The 27,379-nt window shown below is 40.6% G+C and overlaps 1 protein-coding gene across 2 annotated transcripts in view; it reads right to left on the minus strand.

Moving 5' to 3' along the window:
* Positions 1-26,405, minus strand: part of LOC133982274 (FERM domain-containing protein 5-like) — a 60,405-nt gene extending 34,000 nt beyond the window's left edge. The window contains exon 1 of one of the 2 annotated variants that reach the window (XM_062421246.1): positions 26,121-26,405. In XM_062421246.1, coding sequence (XP_062277230.1) covers positions 26,121-26,222 — 102 coding nt within the window. In that variant the 5' untranslated portion in view covers positions 26,223-26,405. Of the gene's footprint in view, positions 1-4,843; positions 4,963-26,120 lie in introns of those variants that run through there. The other variant, XM_062421247.1, reaches the window with a different exon arrangement.
* Positions 26,406-27,379: the final 974 nt, after the last annotated feature.

The raw sequence follows: 27,379 nt of genomic DNA on the forward strand, positions 1-27,379 counted from the left end.
AATGAGGCCAGTGAAATGATGCTGCAGGTAGAATGATATGGGAGGCCGCTGATTGACAGAGCGGAGATGCGACATCACCCCAGAGGGCTGATGGGAGTGCAGGTGAATGCTGGTCCAGACAGCCCAGTTTGAACCTCGTCGGTCAAACAAATAGCGTTCTGGCCCTGGAGCATCTTTAACCATCAAAAGGAGGGCGAGTTCAGGAAAGCCACTCAGTATCATCAAAATACCTTCAGCTACTGCTCCACTTTCTTGCTAACATCACTGCATCTCAGGCTGCAGGATATGGTCGAGGTATGTGGTGTGTAATGGATGTACTGAACACTTCAATGATGGACCTTTTCTTTTTTTAAATCTGCATTTGCAATGTGTAGATTCAGAACAGTGTTTATTGACTTATTATGTCTTGTTGTGTAGATGTATGTGTAGATTATTTTATTATATATTTTTTATTATGATCACCAGGACCTGAGCACGGTATTTCGTTCTCTTTCATGTATCTACATGGCTGGAAAGACAACAAAAATCCGTGATCCAGAAGACTGACAAGTTAGCATTCTAGGCTAGTTCAAATACTATCATATATTTACATGATGCTGCATCATTATAAAAGCATCTGTGCCTCATCATGCCCTGTTTTTACCAAGTGACTGTAAAAAAAAAAAAAACTGTAACTGTGAAGCAGCTGCAGGCAAACAATGTAGACATATTCCAGCTAATCTTGAATACCTAGCTCAAGTTTTTCAGTCATTTTTGGTGGTGGTTCATTTTATATTGCACTAGATAAGTAGAAATCTATTTTGTGTGTTTTGTCATTTTGCTGTATGCCTGTTAATTCAAGCTGTAGTCATGGCAAAAATACATCCTACAGTCTTAATCATATTGTCAGCCTCTGCAGAGCTGCAGCATAGTGAAGGAATATCTCATAATCTTGTTTTACAATTATGAAAGTTATGTAATTCTGGATAATGCTTTCTAAAGTCACGTTTACCAGTTCCTGGTTTGCTATAAAGGCCATGGACCATGTACATCTGCCTCCCAAATCAAAACCCACAGAGAATGCACTGATGCCTTGCCAGAAAGAGTTGAGAGGATGCAGGGATTGAAGCAAGAAACACTTTTGGCGCTTTTTCCACTACACAGTTCCAGCACGACTCGACTCGACTTGGTTGTTTTTGCGTTTCCATCAGGGATAGTACCTGGTACCTGGTACTTGTTTAGTACCTGCTCTGCCGAGGTTCCAAGCGAGCCGAGCCGATACTAAATGTGACGTGCACAGACTGCCGGCCACTGATTGGTCAGAAGAGTTGTCATGAGGCGTCCCACACAAGAATCAAACCCAGCATTTTTAAATACCGGCAACAGGGCTACAGCCACACGGCTCAATTTTCTTGCTTTGTGTGTGACAAAAAGCCACATACAGCAGCAAATACACCACTGCCTCAATGTCCTCCATTGTTTATGTGTTTCGTGTCGCGTATAAAACGAAGTCACAGCAGTTTCGCGGAGCCGTGCTATGACGACCCCACCCACGTTGAGTAGGTACTTTTTTGTAATGGAAAAAGGTCTGTTCTGGAACTATACAGAGTCGAGTCGAGCCGAGTCAAGCCGAGTAGTGCTAGAACTGTATAGTGGAAAAGCGCCATTTGTCAATCTGAAAAGTTCTCCAAGAGGAAATGTGTGAAATGTATTGAATTAAGTATTATATGAATTTAAAACTGCTCGTTGAGCCTGACAAGTTTAACCCTTGGGGATGGCTCATCTGAGCCTCCATACCCTTTTCAAGATGGACAGCAAGCAGGGCAATCAAAAAGTAGACCTAGTCGGGTAGGTTGAGCGTTGAACAAAACAGTAAAGCTGTAGCGAGGAAAAGGCTGGGTCACTTCACAGTGAGCAGCCAAGAGGAACAGATTGCTTCTGCTCTGCATGATCACAGTAGGGACTGGCCTGAAAGGGGTCTTTGTTTGCCCAGGGGGAAGCTAGAATGGCATGGCTTGGCTGCACAGGGTGGCATGTGGTCTGGTGTAACTGGGACCGGGGTGGCGTGGGAGGCTGCACTTTTTGCTGCGGGCCGTTTCCCCCACTGTCTTTCCAACATCTACTCAGTCATGCAGCTCTGGGAGCGATGATGTCATCCAGAGCTGCAGGCAGTGGGCAGCCTCTCTGGTGAGTCTCACTAAAAAATACTGCACAAAGTCTGAGATTTAAAGAAAGACTCAAATATTCTTGTTTTTATGAAATTATTGCCCATGGACTGATAGAAATGCTTGAAGCCTTTCTGCGGTTAATTTGCCAAGTCATCCTTAGGATTATTTTGTGATGCATGTGTGGTGTGCTCACATGCATAAACATCCCTCGGATCCCAATGGAGGATGGTGAGGAAACCAATTAGCAAGTGCCAAACACATAAATTGCAACTCAAAATAAAAACTTAAGTAAACAAATCATTCCATCTGTTTGAAGTATTACTGTGTATAAATGTTAAATGCATTTAAATGAAATAACATTAACAGATACTGTTCTGCACATCATGATAGGAGGGAGTACTGAGCTGAAGATGATGTTAACATTGGTGGATTTGGAGGAGAACATCCATCACCTCATATTACAGCACACAAGTGCAGTGGTCCCAGAAGCAAAAGGTGTGTCTCAAAATGATCATCACCTTCTTCACCAACTGTGCTGCTGCTGCTGAGATTTAGATGGACGAGTTGCTGAAAGATGAAAATCTCACAGCCCGTAAGATGAGAACCTCCCTAGTCAGCAAAAAAAAACTGCAAGTGTCTGATAGATTTGTCAGCATCCCTGAATTTATGGCTCTGGGGTGATTCAGACTGCATGCCATAAAATGACAGGGGTAATGACAGGAGAAGGGATTCACCGGAACATTTACATACGCCTGAATATGCTTGAAATCATTTTTGCTGACACATGACGGAGGTTTGGAAATTGTGTAACCTCTATGGACAGCAAAATCAACTGCAAGAATGTCAACTGAGAGTAAATGAAAAAAAATCTGCATTCAGTCACATTTGCTTTTACATTTGTCCTTTAACAGGGATAACAATTGATTAAAAGTGCATTTTAAAAAAAGAAGAAGAAAAAACCAGACCCAAGAAACTACTCAAACTGAATGTCTGACACATTCAGTCACAACATCCACTTTAAAAAGTACTGCTGTGTTTCATCTGGAAGAATAAAGGGGCTTGGGTTGACTTCCAAAAGTGAAAAAAGCAGAGTTGCTTTCATCCCAAAGAAACAACACAGCCACTAAATCTGTTTTAATCCTGCCAAACAATGGCTCTTGCTTCTTTTTGACTTTCACTAATTAATAAATACTTGTAATCAAGCTGTAATCCCTGTTCTGGGATGAATGAGGGGGCAAAAAAACACCCATTCAATTTCACAACTTGAATTTAATGACAAGAAACAGACAGACAACACAAGTGGTGTGGCCAGGTCACTAGGGCCATACAAAAATTTACTTTAAAGCATCAAGAGACAAATAAAGAAACACAAAACACACACATATCGCCACACTGAAGTCAGAAAAGGTCAGAGGAATGGATATGTGGATAGAGGTACACACTCACACATGCACGCACACACATACACCAACCATCTGTAACTGGCTGCTTGGTCCAGTGACAGTGATGAATGAAGCTAAACTAAAGAGGGTCTTTAGGATAATGCACCACCTACTTACATACCAATTGTCATTGCTGAATGTGATTGTAAAACAATAAACAATAGCCTTATTTTTAAATAACAGATAATCAGTCATTATTAGTTATTAGTATTATCATCATTATGAGGTCTATTTATGCCGGCCTTTATAAAATCAGGGGACAAATTACTCATTAACAGACCAATCAGGTTGGTCATTAATCATAAGGTTAGTGGTTTGATCCCCAGTCCTGTTTCGCATGCTCCAGTGTCCTTCAACAAGACACTGAACACCAAGTTGCACCCAATGCGGCTGTATGGGAGAAAAAAAATATAAGTTTCTTTGAATAAAAAGCCAGTGACAGGCTTTCTTGTCGTGAAGACGATTTTGTCCTGTGTTCTTGGTTCATGAACAGGCAATGTCATAACACAATAAATGGAGGTTCCCTTGAGGGAACCATAACCTTCGGTCAAATTCACTAGAAAAACCCCTTTAAGAAAAAAGTCCTCTAAACTCTGCTGTAGAAAGCCCGGAGGGAACCGGATCTCCTGCAAACCACCAGCCTTGAGCCCGTAATGCTGATCCCATTACCACCATGTAATCAGCCTTTTTATGATCAGGGCCCCCTTTCAGCCTCCCTCGGATCACGTCATCCATCTGCTCCACTGGGATTCAGTCCTACTCTCCTAGCCCTGAGCCCAATGGAGCACCGGCGCTGGATTAGCAGAATGTGCTAATGCTGCACCCTTCAGGCACTAATTACTGTACCAGAACAAGTGGATTTTCATCTGCAGGCTGTATTGCTCACTGTGGAGTGCCGCCACTTGCTGTTGTTTTTCATTCTTCACTGGCACGCTGAATTTGTAAATACAGGATGGGAAGACAGCAGTTTGTTTAGTGAGTCCAACTGAAAATCTCACAGATAACAGATCTGATTACCCAGCTTGCATGTCAACCATAGCAATGAATCACAAATTGGGCGATATGATGACAAAACAAAAAAGAAAAAGGAAAAGCTTAGCATAAACACAGCATAATTATTAAAACATGAACACAATAACAATATCTAGCTCTGTCATGATAAAGGTGTAATTAGTGTTATTTGAGGTGAGTGAGTTAGTGCACTATGAGGTGAGACGGAGCTGGGAGCAGAGAGAGTTTGGGCACACAGCACACCTGGAGAGAAATGACGACATGAGGAGTTGCCATGGTGATGAGGTGTTACAGCAGCCCAGAACACCAAGGACAGGGAAACGTCATTTTTCCTTGGCTGCCACTCAGGAACAACAAAGATAAATGAGAACACAAAGCATGTTATTAAGCTATTATCAACTAATTTTCAATGTCAGTCATATGTGAATGTAAAGGTATTTTGGATCGTAGAATCAAGGAACTCATCATTTCTACATCAAATCTCCTTCTTAATATTGAAAGATATATGTTTAAGTACATGTCCACTGATGCCTCAGAAAAGCATGTTTCACACCAGGAGGATTATTATTTACATATATCAGAAAGTAGGGCCACATCTTTATGGTTTGTTGGACTAAATTCTAAAAGCGGAGTGTTTTTCTATAATCCTCTCAGGCTAATGGTTACATAAAACATCTTGATTGAGAGAAATAATCCACTACTGGATATCAGAAAAGGGTCAGAGAGAAATAAACCTCCAGAGTGGGCTGCGATCTAAACATAACAGACCGTATGCAGGAGGAAATGGAGATGGTAAACACAGAGGAGCTAGAAAACCTGGATTAGACGTGCACAGCTGCAGCTGACCGCTATCTCTCTACGGCTTTTAATGCTCGGAGCTGAAAATCTACTTAATATGTGTGAGATGATTATGGGGTTTGACCAGTCTTCCATTTCCATAAAAAAGAGAGAAATAGCAGTATGATATAAATCAGCTTTCAATATCGCTCATATACTCTGCAAATTAAAATTCAGCTGCCTTCGCCTCTGTGGGCTAGTGGTTAAGGCACATATACCACATGATCACAAAGCATATGGTTCGACGCCTGACTGAGAGACCCCTGTTGCATATTATGCCCTTATCTCTCTCTCTCATTGTGTTTCCTGTCTCTCCTCACTGGCTGTCAAATAAAGGCGAAAAATACTAAAAAGTTCATCTTTTCAAATATTCAGCTGCCTTTCTGTGACCTTATGCTTTATAAGGAATCTATCTTCTATCATCATCTATCTTTCTTTCTCCGGTGTTGACACACCGAAGGATTTGTGGCCGCGCTTAAATAATATTACATTGTCGGTATAGGGCCCCCATTCCCTTTCTCTCAAAGCCTCCCCACGGTGACTCATCAGCCAATAACCTTGACAAATGACCTTCAACACCCACACTCAGCATAGCAACAACCGACGTGATTTACAAAAAGCGCTACAGAATTAGCCTTCATTTCCTTCCATCTGTCATTTTTCCAATTATGCAGGTCTCCAAACATTTAGATACTCACGATTCATCATCTGAACATTACCAGAGCTTTTTGATGAGAGCTGTGGGTTTGTGCAATAATGTAATACTGTCTGACTCAATTTACAGGTAATGCCATTCTGTACATGGCTTCCTGGTGCCCTTGTGCAGTTTTTCAGATCGACTTATCAACCTTGTATATCTGGGTTTTACACAGTTGAGGGCTCTTTATATGATGCATTATATAGTTTCTTTATATATGTGTTCAAATGAATAAAGATTAATGTCAGTCATGAGAGAAAACAAAACCACAACTACCAGCCACGAGTACACGAGGAAGAAAAGTGGAGCAGTGCAATATGCCAAACACTATCCTGAGGGACAAATGCAATGTGCAGCATGTATATCACTGCCAAAAATTCCCGTGTCTGTTTGTTTGGGCCAAAGAGAGATGCTTGGTATCATCACCTTGTGTAGTTTAGAGGAAAATGTATTTCAGGTTGCTCCGCTCTTCTAAGCAAAGAGACACCACTACTTTGGGTATAAAGACATCTCTATTTTATTTCCAAGCTAAAATATAAAATTAGCAGACACAATATGTAAATCAAGGGGAGCATCTCTGTTTATTATGAATAACTACCGTAGCTGCCCACTCATGACAGAGAACAAACTCATTCTTCTGACACAAATCATCTTGTGCAACGCAAATGTAAACTGTGCCTCCAAACACACCACTGTGCCCAAAAAGACTCTGACATTCTGATCTGTTACAACAGAACTGACTGTGAAACACAAACAATCAAAAATGACTTTCTAGCTTATTGCAAATTGAACTACTACTTACATATAAGCCACTGGGGCTCATGGGCAAGCATCCAGAGAATGATATTAATGCGCATGCATTATGTACACGGAAGACGAAAGCAATAGATAACCTTTTCCACATAGGCTATGTGCTAGGTAAGCGGCTTTCACTGTGAAAGGATGGGGTATTCTTTTTGGATACCCTATATAATGTTTAAAACATCCATGGTGTATATATGGCATACAAAGCTGAGGAATTATGTAACACAGGCGTGCATTTTTCTACACACACAGACATAGAAAAGATTTGTGTTATTTAGCAGCAGCTGTGCCACGGAGAGATGCTAATATACCCTTTTCACTGCAGATGTTTTGACTTGTCTTGACAGGAAAAACACAAGTGTCACTAATAATATTAATGATGGTTGAGTTTGGTTTAGGTGTGACATTAAGCCTTACCAGCTTGAGTGAACTGCACTCAGCCATTAATTGATGTAATAAGTTACACCTGTGATTGACAGGTCAAAATGAGCACCATAAGAAAGGGCTAATGTGCTGCATGAAGAGAAAAAAAACATAAAAGAAAGTTTCGCTGACCCTCCACAGTCCTTGCCATGTGTGCTCTGACTCACAGACAAGAGATAAATCAAATCAAGGTGATGTTTGTAGTGAATGAAGTGGGCAGTGAAGTATTGACTGCAAAGTCTGGCCAACTGTCACAGAGCAAACAGGGCCTGACAGCTGGTTGGTAATTACTGCACCATTCACAGAAGGGCACAGCCTTGGCAAAGACTCAAACACTAGTATTTTGCCCACACTACAGTTCAGAGAGATGAACGTTCAAAACTCAGAGAAATATCAGAGAACAGCAATATGCTGATTTCTTTCAAATTAGCAATCATTAACCTTGGCTTTGGTCAAGGAGATGTGGTCTACATTTAGTGTCATTAATGTAGCCCACAGTGCATTGTGAATATGTGAAGTAAAGCATAGTAATATCTGAATATCCAACACCCTCACTATTCGGTCACAAATGCATAATTCATATATTCACTCATCTATTATGTAGCCACTGACAGCCTGGTTGAAGCAATGATGTAATTTATGGAAAATAACAGAGAGTACACATCATCTTACAATTTCATGATTTCCCTGCTGGCTGAAATGGTGACAAACCTGTTTTACCATTTGCTGTACTGTAAAAGTTGTCTTTAGGACGATTAAGAATCAAGACACAAGACGGTTATTAAGGGATGAAAAGTACACTGATGCTGTGAATACAAGTAAACATGCCACTAAAGACAAATACATGTTTTTAGCTACTGGATAAAGAATAATCTCAACATGATTGTACCTCCTACAGACCACAACACTTTGCAGCCACATCTGCCTCCACACCATTACCAAGCCAGGAGCAACAATCTGAGTCTGCTCCCACCAGAGGAGAGACGTAATGGGATGTCCTAAAGGGCATTGCTGGGTGCTTTCCATAAAGCTCTGCTGCCACTCTTCAGTTAGCTACTCTCATTAATTATAGAGGGCAGTTAATGCCTACTGTATAAAAGAGACATTTCAGGAAAACCCAAAGGAGCCCAGAGTCAGAGTCATGGTCAATGAAGATGCTGAGATGAGATTCAGCCATTCATTCTGGTTGGAAGTTTGCTTCTCTGGTGAACACCACACTGAGATGGTATAAGCAATGAACTGAGTCAAACCAAACAGAAAAACCAGATATCTAGGCAAATGTCAACCTCACTATCATTCGTCAAGTCAAATGGTTACTTGTACTTTATGTTGCACGTCAGGCTACAAGAGGCGATTACACACGACTGATCTCTTTACAGCAAACTGATGCTCAAACAAATTACAATGTACATAAAATCCAATTCAGAATAAACTTTATTGGCCAGGTATGTAAATACATTTTAAAAATTGACTTAACCAGGGTAAATATCTCGTATCTATTCTTGTAAACCTGAGTGTGTTTATGTCCTGTATGGTGGCCAAGACAGTTCAATGCACTGCAACTTAAACACAACATGAGCAAATGAAGAAAGCATGACCATTTTAACAAAACACAAGGGAATTAAAGGGAATTTAAATTAAAGGGTCAGATTGGGAATTAAAATTCACCAATCTGACAACACGCCTGCAGCATAAAAAATGTGCTGCAAATATAGAACACAAACAAAAAAAGAAATGCTGAATGTTACAACACAAAAGAAGTTTAAAGGTGAGACTAAAAACTGACAATGAAATTAGTAATTAGTAAAAGGCTAACGTTAGGAGCATAGCCAATATCACTAATAATATATTGGAATCACACAATCAGAATGTTAAAACTGAAATAAATATTGTTGGCTCATTTTCAAACATCGCTGACAAGTGGTCAACATGTATGCCAGTGTTTAGTGTCCTCTGGAAATTTTGGGATGTCTCTGACCTGCAGCGTTTTTGTTTATATCATGTTTGTTGTGTGGCATCTTCCTCATATTGTTATGTCATGACTGCTCTTGCCATCAGATCAGCCTAAAAAAAGGGCAACTGGAGCATCAGCTCTGTGCCTAGTTGTAAGTCTTCTATCAGAGAGGCCATAGGCTACATATTATGCAATGTGCTAAACTGAGACTGAGACTCCTTCAGCTTGAATAAAACTGTGGCACAGTTTGAGCAGCACAATCAATCGAAGATACTGTATATCATACTAGATTTTCCCAGAGCGTTTGCACACAGGGCACCAACAGATCAGATGATAGTCACAGAATGTGTTAATGATGCATTAGCTTTGCATTGTGCTTGAGGCAGCATGTGGGCAGAGGTGGTTCGGCCAACTCCTTTATATTGATTATTTACTGTACCTGCACTGAGGAATGACTAGTGCTAAAAATAGCTCACCACAAACTGGACCACAGCATCATCAGTATCCCCACAGCCTGCAGGATAGCTACTGATCTCAGTATTGACTAGACTGATCCACGCTTCATTGCATTCCATTTAGGAGGGCTTCTGTAACACGTGCAGTTATGGTACAGGAGAACGAGCTTTACAACTTAACAGATTTGCTTCATAATGATCATATCACCTTTCTTTGGCATATCAGACCAGTAACTGCAAATAATGAAGAAACATGAAGAAAATATTTTACCCAATCTTATAGACTTGGAAGATATTATTTAAATGGTTCTTCCCCTTTCGCACAGTAGACATAGCCAAAGAGGCCCAAGCCAAACAATCACTCTTCCCTTCCAAATGAGTTGGGAGACTGACGTGCTGAGTCACTGTGCAAACAGCCTTTTATTCCCTTCAGCGGCACCTGTCTCCTACCCCGGGGACAGTGGGGAGCTCCATGAACACCATTTATTGAGGGAAGCACCACTGTTGAAACAATCCCCTCCAGACTGCTATTCTGCTACCATATGGCACACCTCTGCCTGTGTGCTCAGCCAAAACAAAGACACAGAGCTGCCACCAAAGGCTAAAATCATTTTCTTTTATTTGTACAAGTTCTGTTGATTTTCAGGAGAACCACAGCTTATATCATAGGTACACAATACACAACGAGGTGAAAATAAGGTGACATTTGTCCACAGAATTATTTTAGAGCCACAAAAGTATCATCTCAGTGTTTGGTTACATGGGTCTCAAAGTCCAACGCTTTTCCACTTAGAAGTTCAGAAATTTGAGAGTGCAATATATTTTTCACAGTTCAAATGTAGGACTATTTTTTTCTACAACTTCTGTTTCAATCACAGCACTGAGAGGAATTTGTAAATTGTTTTATTCATGTTGTAAATGCCACAAGTTGCACATTTTTAGAGGCTTTCAGGAGTTTGACTCTCACACTGGTGAACACAATACTGTACTGATGTAATGATGCAGTTCTGTCAATCAAATGATTAATCAACAACTTTTTCAGCTCTAGCTTTATTCCATATCCAATTTATATCCAGACTGCAGTCCCTGGATGATCTCAATTTGAAATTTGCTTTGAATATAAGACACACACAATGACAGCAACTTTCCACTAACACTCCCTAGTTTTACAAAATAGAGGGCAGGGGAATACATTTGATGGCTCAGAAGAAATCATATTCTGTTTTCAGTCATGATACAAACATTCCCCAGAGACATGCACACTGACAATCATATGCACAACTGTTAAACTCTAACCCCATGTCACTATTTGGCCTGAAAATCCATTTTACCAAAGACAGCAATGCAGTTATTCAGTGCTTATGCTGTTCCTAATGTGATTTCCTTGTGCAAGAAGTGGAAATAGTCTCCTGTTACAAACATTATTGGGCACAAAATGGAGTTTTCTGAACCAAATGAAAAGATGCCAATGACCAAGTCTTCTTCTTTTTTTTTTTCTTTTTTTTAAAAATATCTTTATTGAAGGACTCAAGGGTTATACAGGATAACAGTACAGAGGTTCTCCTTCAGGTTTTCTGCTTTTTTTTGTAACAACAACAAGGCCAACAAGGCCAAACCCAACCACCCCCCACCCAGCATAAAAACAAACCAACAAACAACTAAGAAGGAAACAAAAACAAACAAAAAAAAAGCCAGCAAGAGGTAAATGACTAGATGGTGTTAGACAACATAATGTACAAAACAAATTCGGCGGAAAGAAAGAGAAGAGGCCAGGCTCAAGTGCTAGGGTTGTCACTTTGGGCTTTGATGGTCTCACACGTCTGCCCATTTGTCCAACAGAGGTTGCCATATCCTTTGAAAGATTATTTCTTTATTGGTGATCTTATAGCGCAACCTCTCCATGTGCAGTACATTGCCTAGCACTCTAAGCCATTGCTGGAACAGAGGGCTAGCCTCTGACTTCCACTGTTGCAAAATGAGGCGTCTGGCCAACAGAGTGCAGAGGGATATGGCTTGCCCTTCATAACTTGTGAGGATGGGGTTATACACCACTGAACCAAAGATGGCAAGGAGTGGGTCTGGTGAAATACATTTATGAAAGGCCTTTGAAAAGTAATCAAATATAAGAGACCAGAATAAAGTTAACTTGGAGCAAGACCAAAACTGATGTGTAAGAGTCCCTGGTTGTTGTTTACAATTATCGCATAAAGGAGAAATGTTGGGGTAAATGCCATGGAGCCTGGCTGTAGAGTAGTGAAGCCTGTGGACTACCTTAAACTGTACTAAAGAATGTCTGGAGTTTATTGAGCTGCTATGGATCCTATCCAAAATACCCTCCCAAACTGTTACATTGAGTTCCGTGTTAAGTTCCTGCTCCCAATCGTTTTTCACCTTTTCAGTGGACACCTCCTCATTGGCCATTAGAATACTATACAGAGAAGAAACTGTGCCTCTGCTTCCTGGTATGAGGCGTCTAAGGTTGTCTAGTGTGTTGTGTTTGGGCATATGTTCATAGTGTGGTATATGAGTCCTGATAAAATGCCTAATTTGGAGGAACCTGAACAAGTGTGTGGACAGTAAGTCGTATGTCTGTTGTAGGTGTTGAAATGAATCCAGGTTACCCTCAAAGTACAGGTCCTGTAAAAAAACAATATTTTTCGCTTTCCACATGGAAAAGACTGGATCCATTAAAGCCGGGGAGAAAGCATGATTGTGACAGATTGGACTGTCTATGTAGACTTTAGGCAGACCAAGAAAAAGCTGGATTTGTTTCCAAATTCTTAAAGAGTGAAGTATTATGGGATTTTTTATGTAAAGAGGTATCTTTAATTTTGCAGGGAGGGAGGTGGCACCACATGAAGATATTTCCATTTGAAGCCATGAGGGTACAGCTTCTTGATTGTAGTGGGCCATCGGCAAACCATTACGCCAGTACAGTAGTACATTCATGTTGGCAGCCCAGTAGTACAGCTTAAAGTGAGGCAGACCAAAGCCTCCTTCCACCTTGCGCTTAAACAGGTGTTTTTTTGATATTCTAGCTAGTTTATTATTCCATATGAAGGAGGATATGATGGAGTCCAACTTTTTAAAGTAATAAAGGGGGATAAACACAGGGATATTTTGGAAAATATATAGGAATCTAGGAAGGACAACCATTTTTATGGCGTTAATACGACCGACCATGGAGATGGGCAATGTGTTCCAAATTGAATGTTCTGTTTCAATTGTTGCAGTTTAGATTCCCAGTTACTAGAGAGGAGTTTTCCATGGTCACGTGTCGCAATGATACCCAAGGTTTTGAATCGGTCTCTAGTAATTTTAAATGAAGTGGTACGTAAAAAGTTAAGGTCAACCCTGTCTGATATGGGCATAAGTTCGCTCTTACCCCAGTTGATCTTATAGCCAGAAAAACTGCCAAAGGTATCAATAAGCTGTAATAAAGGTGGGATGGAGGATTTGGGGCGTGACAAGAATAGAGTAATGTCATCCGCAAAAAAGGATATCTTATTCTCCACACCATGCATTTTAATTGGGGCTATTTCTTGATTCAGTCTAATGTGACTGGCTAGGGCCTCAATGGCTAGGTTGAACAGATAGGGTGAACAGGAGCAACCCTGGCGGACACCCCTGTGGAGACGGAACGATTGTGAAATGTCACCATTAGTAATTATTGAAGCTTGAGGGTGAGCATAAATTACTTCAATCCATTGAATGAACTCTTGTCCAAAACCAAAATATTTCAGGGAGGTCAACATGTACCTCCATTCAATATAATCAAAAGCCTTTTCGGCGTCTAAGGCAATCACCACAGACTCCTCATTCTGTTTCTGATACATAAAGTTGAATAGACGTCTTAGGTTGAAATGTATATGTCTACCAGGGACAAAGCCTGTCTGGTCAGGGTGTATCAAGCTAGCTATGTATTTGCAGAGCTTGTTAGCCAGCACTTTGCTGAGTATTTTTGTTTCCATCTGGAGGAGGGATATTGGACGGTATGATGTCATTTCCAAAGGATCCCTGTCTTTCTTAAGGATAACAGCAATGTTAGCATTGTATAGAGAAGGTGGCAATTCTGTTGTATCTTTAGAATGGGCAAACATGCGGAGTAGCAAAGGGGCTAGGTTGGAAGAGTATTTTTTATACAGTTCAATGGTGAACCCATCGGGTCCGGGGGCTTTATTGTTAGGGAATTGAGAGATAGCGGCTTGTATCTCCTCCAAAGTTATGGCAGCATCCATTGCTTCAGCTGCAGCTTCATCTAATTTGGGGAGCTGGCTATTCTCTAGAAAATTATTCATTTGCTGGGAGTCAGTAGAGCTGACCCCAGACTGGTACATGTCCTCATAGAATGAAGCAAAGGCCTTGTTTATTTTGGCTGGATCTGTTGTGAGGTGACCTTGAATGTCTCTTATTTTATGAATGGCGCGGGTAGACTGTGTGTGTCGCAGCTGCCATGACCGAGTCTTCTATGTATGTGATCACTCTCCACTATAGTCAGTGGGGCGTGCAGGCAAATGGAGACTGAGGAGAGGAGAGGAGCTGCCCAAATAACAAGTCACTATCTTTGCTTCTTGTCTAATATAGCCAGACACAACCTAATGAACCAGGAATAATGAGAATGTTTTTCCCTAATCGATTTCTGGCAGATGTTGCGGCCAAAATAGGAGCACACTTCGGAAATCTGTTGTGACATGCAGTGGTTGCCCTTGTCATTGAGACGCAGAACCTGGCTGGCTTTTAAGAAGGCCAGCTAATCCAAGACTGAACAAATGACTGAAAAGAAGTCATTCCACAGGAATAATTGAGAGAAGTAATGTAATAAAAGGTGTAAATTGCCTATGATTTCTCTTTGTGATCCTTTTACGTAACAGCTATAATCTCACATCATTACCAAGCCTCAATATAAAAAGAAAGCGACAGCCCTTTTATTGTCTGGACAGTGATATGTGCAAGCAGTTCATGAGCCTAAGCAGTAACAACATGTTTGCCAACTGCAAATCTCTTTGCAAATCTTGTTTGACGTTACCCCCAAGACAGCCACAAGACAACAGTGGCGTTAATGTATCTATCACACAAAACACACAAATCCTTCTACACAAGTTCACATTTTCAAGTTTCCAAAGCTACCTTGAAAAATAAAACACCTAAATCTACTCTATAATATTAGCTCATTGCAACATAATGTTGTCAAATAAGATGGTTGGATGCCGATACTCATATTAGGAAGTAAAGATTTCCAATATCAATATATCAGTCAATTATCTTATGCATAATGTATTCATAAACAATTTTTTTGCAATAATCCCCCAAATATGGTTGTCAAACACTTGTGACAAATATCATGTCAATGACACATGACATTTAACATTTTAACAAGAATAAAGGGACAGCAGTGCACTGAAACAGTAACTTTACTAGGAGTTTAATAATTATAAATTACTATAAATAAAAAAACTGAACAAAAATGTATATATTAAACATGAATTAAGAAAGACTATCAAATAAACAACCACACAGCACACATATATGTATATATGTTTGTGTGTGTGTGTGTGTGTATATGTGTATATATATATATATATATATATACACATACACACACACATATATATATATATATATATATATATATATATATATATATATATATATATATATATATATATATATATATATATACACATACACACACACATATATATATATATATATATATATATTACTGTTCTATTAAGACAAATTACATCATCCACATGAAAAAAGTATTCTTCTTATACAGCTGATAGTGAAATGTGGCTGTGGCGGAAGAAGAACTTTATTATCCGTCAACTGATTTATCAAGAATACTGTCACAGGAATTACAGACCATAAATCCAAAATCACTAGGGACGTCAGCACATAGACACAAGTCTGTGCCTTTCCAGCAAGCATTATAAAACTGATACAAAACCTAAATTAAACTATGATTTTCAACCTTCACTTTCATTTATTATATTCAATACATACATTTTATTACAACCTTTTCATGGTGACAGAAATCCTGTGTTTATTTGTTTTGTATAAACACATTGGCTGAATTGGGCCAAAACCTGCAGTGGACAGCTGGCTTTGTGACTGTGGCTTGTTGTGTATTTCAACTAGCCAGCCTCTTTGTCTCCTGTGTGTGTATATCTCCTCTCTAGAGACACTCATCTCTTCTGACTGCTGAGCTGACACACACACAAAGGAAAAGGAGACTGATTGCATGCATGAATAGCTGTAAGTGTAATCTGCAGGCCCAGACACGTGGAACAACAGGAGCCACCCAGGCCCTTCATTTGATTGTAAGATGGAATATAACATCGAGTGATGGATGATGTAGCATGCAAATACGTATGCACAAAGACACAAACTATGCATACTTACAGTGCTTGATGCACACACAAAAATAATGACTCTCATAAAGAAACTCAGCCTACTATCCATCTACCCGGTGGAAAACACAACTCCTCCAGAGGAAAATTATCCAGAGTGGGTGGTAAATTAGACTTGGATGAATTAAACATTCAACGGGTGGTTTTTCAACTCTAAATACCAAAAACAACCAGCCCATCTCATTTTGACATCTTATTGCGCCGACACACATGGCTCTGTTCAAGCCCCTCCACTCTCTGCCTTTCTCATTTTTCCCAAGCGGATTTTGTTCAACTGTGTGCTGTGGCACACCTGAGTGAAAGCACATACTGTCACTCTTTTGAACAGAGAGATAAAAGACAGGAAAGGAGAATGTGAGTGAGATCCACAGAGAATGGCAGACCTTGTACTCTCATTTTGCTCAAGTGGCCCTCTTCACAGGCACCCAGACACATGTGTACGAGGATGACAGGATCTCATATTTCTCTTAGAGCCAGATACTAATTTGCGAGAGTGCGGATGGCTGTCCTTCGTGACCACTTCTAGTTTGACGCTCGAGATCAGCCACCTTCCTTTTGGTAAACAGCGCTAAACACATTCTGTGAGGCACTGTTGTTTCACAGGAGATAACATTTATCTTATTATACAGAGAATATTAAGGTGGATGGCTGCCAATCCCTATTTATTTGTTTGTGGCGTTATTATTGCTATTAGTGTTTATGCATGTGCTGATGTCAAACAATGATAATTTGGCACTGAAGAGCTTGTGCGTCAACAAAACATGCTGATATCAGTGAGAATACTCTGTCCTTAAATTTTAACTTTGCTGGACCACTTAACATTTTTACCAATTTACAGCCCTCAGTAGTTTCATGTTCTTAGCTGCAGGATCAGACACTTCTTTATCCTCTACAGCTGCAGTGGACAGGTGCATTCTGACATCTTCATGCAAATCAGTGCTTTTCATCAATGATGCACTTTTGCTGACATAATGGCTTTCGTTAATCTCACCACTCCTGACAAACTTATATCTCAGAACATTGTCAGAAGATTATTCCTTATAAATTAATATTATCAAAACCAGAAATTACAAAATGAAAGGACAAAATGAAAAAGAAACGGAAAAACACAACCTAATACATGCAGGCAAATTGACCTAAATTGAATAAGGTAAGCAATATAAAAATGATACAGTATTAGGGCTGGGCGATATATTGAACTTATATCGAATCGTGATATGAGACTAGATATCGCCTTAGATTTTGGATATCGTTATATCGCGATATGTCATCAGAGTTGTCTTTTCCTGGTTTTAAATGCTGCATTACAGTAAAGTATGTAATTTTCTGAACTTACCAGACTGTTCTAGCTGTTCTGTTATTTACCTTTTACCCACTTTGTCATTATATCCACATTACTGATGATTATTTATCAAAGATTTCATAGTGTAAATATTTTGTGAAAGCATCAACAGCCATCTCTAAAATATTGTTGCAATATCGATATCGAGGTATTTGGACAGAAATATCGTGATATATGATTTTGTCCATATCGCCCAGCCCTATACAGTATATACAGTATTGTATATAAAAACAATAAGGAGTGTGTGGCAGCAATCATACTGCCTTAAATGTTACTTAAAACACTGAACTTTCATACACCATCCAATCTGCTGTTTCTCAACCGTGTCTGCATGCTTTGTGACTATGTTTTATTTATATATGACTCACTGTCTGGTGGAGTTAAGTGTTTTGTGTTTTTTAACAGGGCAATGTACAAAGTGGATACTGACTATACACATGAACAGTATTTAAGTGCTGTTGATATAAGGAGAATATAAGCTGCTACCAAACAGTAACTCCTAAAGACAAAATCATAGGGACCTTCCAGCTCCTAAAGTGAAAAAATAAAAACCGAAAAATTAGGATTTCTTTTTTTTTACCAGTAACTAAACACAAATTGTGTGAAATTATCCAGCAAATGCAAAATCATGATCCCAGTCACATTAACATGATAAGTAATACCTTAATCTTCTGAAGCTAAATCTCAGAGGGATTTCAGAAACCAGGAACTGAGCTGCCTTATGAAAATCAGCTGTATCAGTTCCAGTTTATTTGATCACTGTCAGCACGAAGCTTCAGTCAACCTTGGAATAAGCCTTGGCCTGCCCACTGAAAACAGTAATACAATCCTGACTCTATCATGAACTGTGATGTTTCATTTCCCCAAAGCACCAGAGTAAGAATACTATGTCTGGAAAATCAATATCAATCAAATATTGTTTAGTTATTGCATCTGTGAGAGCTTTCATGTTTATTTGATGGGCAGCAGCGAATTAGACACATTTAATGGCACTAATGAAACTAGTTTCAGTCACTATAGCATCAATAACATTATATTACTACTAAATGATAACAGTATGTCATCCGTTTCCGTGAATAGCAGCGACCATACTGAAAACAGAATAGAAGCAAGATCCCACAGAGCATATTGAGTAGGTGAATCTGCTGAGGAGACAAACAAGACACCAGATGCTGAGGCATGGATGAAGGAAGAAGGGAGATGGAAGAAGGAGGGGAGGAAGGGCCATCATTAGCTCAAAAATCCCTGCAGTGAGGCAAAACCACAAGCGTGATTATATAGTCAGAGAGAAAGAGAGGGGACCCGTGGAGCAGATGAGGGTGGGATGAAAGAGAGAAATAACAGGAGGACAATAGGAAGAAAGGACGCCTCCCTCTTTCTGTTGGAAAAAAAAAAGCTCCCTTGTGAGACATCAAACTTGAGTGAGTCAGTGAAGACTGGATTGTGAATTGAATTGAAGATTGAATTAGTCTCTCTACTTCACACTGTACCAGTTTTTCTCTGAGTCGCTTTCACCACTATGTTGGGCTGGCCAACAGAAGAGTGTCACGGCTGTCAGACCACGTCAGCTCAGCACCTTGCCTGTGTGCTGATGACACCCACATAGTATTAATCTCCATTACAAAGCAACTTTTGTGACGGAGTGTGCAAAAAAGGATTATTTACCAGTGACAGCACTGTTGGACTGAAAGAGACCAAATAAACGTATCAAAAATATCTTAAACAACAAATAATTAATTCTGCTGTTGGGCAAACTAAAACAACTTAAAGTCCAGTTCAGCTGTTTTTCACTATGGGTGTAATAGTACGAGCGCATTCCTGTGTTTCCTCATTAGTCTGCAGAGGCACAGGGCCTTGAAGTACAGAGCAAGACAAAGGCTGGATTCTCTAATACAGCAGAGCGCCCTGAGGCCTACAGACAAACAGGACGAGAGCAATGAGGAGGAAGTGGAAAGGAGAGGACTATGGATTGTAGCACAGTGACATTGTCGTCATTGTTAATACTTTTTCATGGCACACAGGCCACAGGTACTGCTGTAAAATAGAGCAATCACAGCATAGTATAAATAAATAATGAGACTATTTTGTAGAAAACTCTTCCCAAGCAACACATAATGTGCTGTGTAAAATCTCTGGGCTGGAATGTATAAAGAAATAATCAAGATTAACATGTCCTCTCCTCCTTCAATATTGTTATTAGTTTAGACACCATGGACTGCACTTATATAGCACTTTTCGAGTCTTATCGAACACTCAAAGCATTTTACAAAACATGCTAACACACATATTCATACAGTGATGGCAGAGGCTGCCACCCCATAATGTTTCTATGCTCATTCACACACACACACACACACACACACACACACACACACACACACACACACACACACACACACACACACACACACACACACACACACACACACACACACACACACACACACACACACACACACAGGCACAGCCATCAGGTTCAGTATCTTGCCCAAGAACACTTCGACATGTGGACTGGGGGAGCTGGGGATTGAACCACGGACCTTCTGATTAGTGAACGACCCGCTCTACTTCCTCTACTGCCACAGCCATTCCTTAAACAAATTAATACACTTTATATAACAAATGATTCAAGAGCACATTTATTTTGTGCCTTTCCATTAGCAGCTGTCTGCAAAGCTTCAATTGAGCATGCCACAGTCCCAAAACAAAAGCAGGAGAGCAGTTACACAATGAAAAATGGCTCTGCACAAAATGCGGCTCATTATAAAACATAACCCAATATCCAATTTTAACCAAGATTGCTATGTTGTCCTCCTTGACTCTAACAGTGCAATTAAAATTGTGTTTGATAACAAACTGAGCTCACAACTTTTTTTTAGGTCATTGAGCTTTTATCTGATTAGCTATCTGGCTTGAGGTGGCACATAACTCTTGTGCATCATGACTGCAGGTTACAACCAACCCTCACTTATCTGTAATTGATCAAAACTTAACTTAACTCTGTTTTTCCGCTTTATTTAAATGAGTTAAGCTATCCAAGTCTCGCCCCTTTCCTCAATTCCCATCAAGAGTTGCACTGCATTGTGTTAACTCATTCATGAGGCCACTGAAGTATATACAGTAAAATATCACCAACAAGCTGTGCAATCTGTTTGCATGGCTGCAGGCTGTGTCCTTTAAAATGAACCACGGCCAGACAGAGCAGGAGGATCATCAGCGCTGCTCTTGTCTCGTCCACTTCTCTCATTAGCAGACCAGCCACCAAAGGGATATATTGCTCTGGTCGGGAAGCTTAATATTCATGCTTGCAGGTGGAGCATAACCTCAGGCCCCTCTCCATTTCTCTTTCTCACACAATACATCCCAGACAGCACAATGGAGGGCTCAGCAGACTGCTACCGACACACTGACAGACTGCCTGCCTGCCTGCCTGCTCTCCATCCAGCACACACACACACACAAACACACAAAGAGACACTGGGGAATATGAGAGGGCCATTTGGTGAGACAAACCCAAACAAGCTCTGCACCCATATTTAGTGGCCTCAGCCTCCTGATACGACAAGAGAGCTGATGACATTTCTGAGAGAGAAAAGCGTAATGTGTTTACGTGTGTGAGATCATGTTTCAAAGGGTGCGTAACAAAAAAGTCATTTGGCATCTCATCTTCAGCTAAGCTCTTTCATGAATCCCAGTAAGCCAGTGCAGGTCAGGCAGAGTTTAATATCACTGGAATATCAGAGCTGTGTGCGAGACAACATGAGTGAAGATTAAGGACCACATCCAAAGGCGGCAACAGAGCAGCGGCCTCCTTTGCAACTTTAACACGATGCATCTTCTCTGTCATTATCAACAAGACGTGACTGATAGAGGGTAATGGGCAAGTGGGTGGTCCCACATATCAAATTCCCATGAAAGAGACTGGAGTGGGCTGCATGCCGGGGCTGTCCTGTCCTGCTCTGCTGTGTCGATAGACGCTACAGTGATGTAATCCTTAATCGTGACCAGCCATGCGCCACAGGTTCAGCCAATCTTGATGCTGGTGAGCAGTGATGCTGGTAAATACAAGTGACGTCCTCTTGAGGTTACTCCTCATGAAACATTCAGACATAGCACACATTTTAATCATTCATATGAAGCGTAGCAACAATGCGTCAGCCAGCGTGAGATCTGAACATACACACCTGCACACAGACACACACACACACACACACACACACACACACACACACACACACACACTCCTTTAACCCTGGCACGCATACTGTATGCCTGGTGGACCTGGTGCAGAAGGTCGGGACAGTGTAAAGTCAGCAAAGACAGAGACCTGCAGTCAACAGGGATCTCTGCAATGTACAGTGGATGATGCAGCTAAAACGACAATGAAACATCTTTCTAATAATCATTTTGTCAAACAGCATTGGTCATATTTTCTGATATGCATATACTCATACAATAATGCAGTCAGTAATGAGAAAACCCACCGATGTCACTGAAAAAAAAAACTGGAAATCAATTGCACTGAGGCCAGGTGTCAAATCTTAACACTTTGATCTAACCAAAATGTGCTTGAAGTACAGTATTCAAAAAAAGGCAAGCACGGATATCTGGCGTCAAAAGTTTGTTTAAATTTGTAATGGCACTAATCCCTTGATCAGAAAGTTCTTCATAAAATGCAAAACTTTACCAAATGTACACTAAAATATTTGGCAAAGTTCTCAGTTTGTACAGCGATTAAGATTCAAGAACTTTGGCGTGTTTGTTTTTGAAGAAATCTGTAGAAAAACGTACTTGTACTTCTCCTAGTAAGGTATTAAAAAATTGTCCCAGTAAACCATGACAGTGCACCAGTAAGCCCATGTGCAAAATATTATAACCCTGATACTAAACAACTGAATGATATTCAGCCATCATCAATTTTATTATTTACACCTGTGCTTTTCTTTTTGCAACAGCCTATTAGTACCAAAGCTCATGTCCTGTATCTTCACTAACATTTAAATATTTTAAATGATACCCACACCTAAATGCACTTTCCAGTTTTCCACTACATCTAAGTTCATGTGAGCTTTAATAGCAAGCACAGCCAAACATCTCCAATCTTGTCTGCCTATTTTATCTACGATGACAATGACACCACAGGAAGTAAAAGACTGAAAGTATGTCAGGAGAACAGTGAAACAGTCTGAAGATCGTTCTGGTTGAGATGGGACATTAGTCACCTCACCACCAGTGCCCTCCAATGGCATTCAGGGAATAAATTACCTTCCTGTTAGTGCTAACGGCCAAGTCTTTGTCAGGGCTTTTGGAAGGGGAATCCTGACCAGGGTGAATGATCTCACATTTTGTTAGAGTAACTGTGGAGTCACCGTAGCAACAGCTGAGATCCCAGCACCCTGCTTCCTCAATACACACAGGCTCCCATCCCCCGGCAGTCTCCTCACTGAGACGTCAGCAGAACTTGTACTGCAGTGTCGAATGATTTTTTTGGTCACAGCAGTAGTGAAAGGATAACAAGTCCTACACAAACTTTTTGAGTTATCTTAGCACATTTTGTATCAGAATATACTTTTTTAATCTTGTGTTGATTTGAACAAAACTGCCCAAAATTCTGGTGGGTGCAGTTTGCTTAAACTAAACAGTTATTGGAAGACCAACGGAAATCACAGGTTTCACAGGGCGTAAGCTATAATTAACTTTGTATCTGCAATAGAGTGGGCCAGATTAGTCTGCTGACAGCAATTCAATAAATCCGTAATTAATTAGAAGCACCACAACAAAGTGCTGGTGGTTTTTGGAATGCGCAGGAGCTTTACAGTAGGGAGGAAGAAATTAAGCACAGTCTACGTCCTACATTATCACACTTTTACATTACAAGTAAGTGGAGAGGTTAAACTATGAGAAAAATGCAAATTGCAGCAAAAGCACTGGATTGAAGGCAGCTTAAACAGACCTTGCTCTTTATGTAAGAAATATGCTCAACAAGACACGCAATACTTTCGGAGATAAACAATAATTTCCTCAAGTCTGTAAAGATGGTCTTTCTCACTGCCTTTCTGCCTTCTCTCTCCACACAAAATACACAACACCTTTTTAACAGTGCCACTTTGACAACAGACACTTTAAGAGTGATGATCCAGAAAAATTGTTCAACTCAAACTGAAATAATGGAAAATGTGAGGCTTCCTTATATGCACAAACTGGCAGACAGTGCTTTTAGAAGGCAAACTCAGTATAAACAACCTGCATTTAGATGTCTCTTAAACTCATCAATAATGCAACTGACAAAACTACATCAGAATAATGTTTGAGTTTTGCCTCAGCAGCAAACACACAAACAGAGCTTTGCCCTTTGCAAGGGAGCCTAAGTGGGTGAATCTATCTGGTCTCGTCTTGCATTAAATCTATCATTTACAATAATATTTTCTCTGCGTGCGATTTATCTGTTCTTCAGACATGACACAAATGTGAGACTCTGCTCCTGTCTCGGTCTGACACTCTGCTGTAACATTGCATTAAAATCAGAGAGCAGAAAAGGCCTATGGGCAAAAGAGGATTTCAGGCGCTCCTGTCAACCTGCAACTACATGAGTGCTAAATCTACAGGGCTGTGTAATGATGAGTGCTCACTTTTTTCCTCTCCCTAACATAGTGGAAAGATCCATAATTCATTAAAGCAAAACTTATGTTCATGCATTACAACTGCCACTGCTTCAAAAAGACTGGCACATTTTCTGTTCCTCATTTGAAAGCCTTCTGTGTCCTAATACTTAACTTCTGTTTCTCATTTCTGCTGAAGGTGGACTTCATGGAGATGTGTTTGTCATTGAAGAAGTTAATACCTGGTTCAATGTCAGATAATAGAAGGAGGCTTACCAAAGCCAGGGGCAAATTTGAATTTAGGGCCATTAAACATTGTAGGGAAAGGATCAGAGTGTAATGGAAACACATCTAGTGGGAATACATTTGCAGCACACTGGAAACAGGATAGGAGGGTGAAAAAGATAAAGACAAGGAAACAGACACATATAGAAAGAGGCAGAGAGAATGTGAGAGACTCCGAATATATGACCTAATTATGCCTCTTACTTTGCACTCCCTAGTCTAGGTGTCCTCGTATTCTGTAGGGAGAGAGGGAGGGAGGAAGGATGGACAAAGTTTGAACTAAATGACAAACGCGCTCCAGCAGCCATTGAGGGGGATTAGCTTGCTCCCTCCCAGTTCCAGGTTAGACACAAAGATTGTCAGGATGCCAAACAGCCACAGTGAAGCTGGAGCTTTCTCCTCTTTCACTCCACTCCCCTCCATCCACCCTGCTGACGTCAGCCACCCAGACCACACGACTCTGCTGCAAACAGCACACCTGCTGGTTTCACAGTCCATCTGGCCCAGCTCCATCTCTGGCTCGGCTCTCCGTGCCGATATGCAGGTCTGTTTACAACCTGGCTACAATCACGAATCCCACAGTAATTGCAGTATCTATTTCACGCTTTCTTGTGGGAGAGGAGAGGAGCGACTGCAGTATGGCCTGCTGAGGACAACAGATATCAAGGTGACAAGAATCAGGCATGTCTAATTTATGTTTCATTGTTCCACACACCGGCTTAATGTTTCCTTGGTATGTTGCGGAGCTGCTTAAAGGTGTACATGTTGCTGACTAGTCATAGAAGTCCCAGAGGATTTCTTCACACCCTTTTCCCACAACCGTGCAGCATCCACAAAAGGAGAGGAATTGCCTTGTAATTGATGTGACAGGGCCTCTCACCTACTTCTGATGAAATCAGCACAAACATAAAACTGCACAATCATCAAAGAAAGCCTTGTTGTAGTGAGACAAAATGAATAAAAAGGTGGATTTTTTTAAATACAAAAGGCCTTATCCTGTTTTTTTTATCTTTAAAAGTGTCTTGTTTGAAATTACCATGACCTGTTCTGTTCTCACAGAAATCTAATATTATTCAATTCTAAATCAAAATTCCATAGCAAATTTTTGACAGTGTTTCCGCCAGTGTAGAGGCACATTGTGTAACTTTGCAGACATGTTCTCAAGAATGGCAACGGGATACCCTATCTGCATTATTAATGTCAGAGGTTCAGAGGGAAACTGCATGAGCAACAACACTAAATGATAACAATAGATTCCTTATGAGCAATGATCTAGCAACTACCTCGGGCTGTAAGACAAATTGACACATTGAGAAATAATGCTGCCAAAGTGCCCTTTCAGAGTGTAATTTGTCTTTTGGCATCCTTTCAATCTGAGCTTGAGGGAAATGCCATGTCTGTCCTACACAGATCCCCTGACGTCTCAAAGCCTGCCACCAAATTCACTGATGTGTTCGGGCAATAGTGGGTCATGTGAGGCAAAAATATCCACCTGATTTAGCCTTATGTTATTTAATATGGCAAAAATAACTACCTACACATTTCTGTTCAGAGTCAACAATTCCTTTCAGCAGACACCAGCAGCGGGTCATGCAGGCACTTGCTGTTCCTCTACTCAGACACTGGCTCTTCTGTCTGCCAGGATAGATACAATTGCAACGCTATACAGAGCTCTGCAGAGTGAACACACTGTGGCCGACAGGTGACTAACCTGAATGGTGCACGTATATTCCGTATCATCCAGCAGTCTGACGGTGCAGCTGTATTCCCGCTCAAGATTCCTGATGCTGCCACTCATGAATCGGCTCAACATCTTCTCAGAGAATCGCTGCTCTGCCTGCGTCTAAATGACCAGAACAAAAAAAAAAAAAAACTCAACACCAGCGTGCAAGTGAATGTCACATTGACCACAATCCCCGGTCTCCTAAACGACCAGCAGCCACGGATCCTGCCGCCGAGGCGTGCACCATTGTTGTCCCATTAACTTGGCGTGCGGTGGGGCCGTGCTAAAAGCAGAATCCGAGGATGCCCGCATCCAGATCCAAAAGCAGCTCAGCTGTGCAGTGTGTCTGTGACCGAGCCGCGGATTATCTCTCACCATTCACCGCTGCCACTTGAGCGAGAAGGCGGGTCCCTGTGAAAACTGACGTCAAAGTGATCCAATAGGGGTGTGAGGAGTCTTCTCAGCGCTTTAACATCCAAGATTGTTTTTTTTACGCCGCAATTGGTCCCGACAAACCCCTATCCAGGTCACTCTGGAAATATTTCAAATGTGCCTCTGATTGTGAAATATCCTGCGTAGACTAACACTAAATATAGAGCCATATATTATTTATATAGCAAAACTACTACTGCAGAGCCTTACCCTGTTTTTAACAAAAGTTGTGGTGCTGAAATCTAAAAAAAGAGAAAAAAACAATATAGTATTTTTTTTTTCCTGCAAAGGACATGTTGATCTATAATCATAGCACTCTAATTGGTTTAACTGGTGATGTAAACCACACTGAAAGGAGACATTTGGCATTATTTACTTGTCAGATGCCATGATGATGAGGATTGAGTGTGTTTTACCGCCACCTGCAGGTCAGACCTCGTTAGTGCACTTTTTTTATAAAAACCGTTTTGCCACCCATGCAATGTATGAAAATAATGAAAATGCATGGTGCTTGGCCCTACAGGGGTTTATGAAGAGTTGGAGAGTCCCCAGAATAGTGAACAGCGGTGTCATTTCACAACAATTACATTTCCATTTATTTCTACTATAACTTACAGCACGACTACACATTGTGATGGCATAAAAACATCATAGTCTTGATTACAGGCCAGACTTATACCTGTAAGATACAGCTTGCATTGTCAACATTACACATTTAACATAAAATCGGTTTACATGTGTGTCAATGGTGTGAAAATACGGATAGAGTGATTTTTTTACACCCAAAATACACGTCCCCTAAGTTCTGAGATCTC

This window comes from Scomber scombrus, chromosome 6, assembly GCF_963691925.1.
Source record: "Scomber scombrus chromosome 6, fScoSco1.1, whole genome shotgun sequence".
NCBI classification, from domain to species: Eukaryota; Metazoa; Chordata; class Actinopteri; order Scombriformes; family Scombridae; genus Scomber; species Scomber scombrus.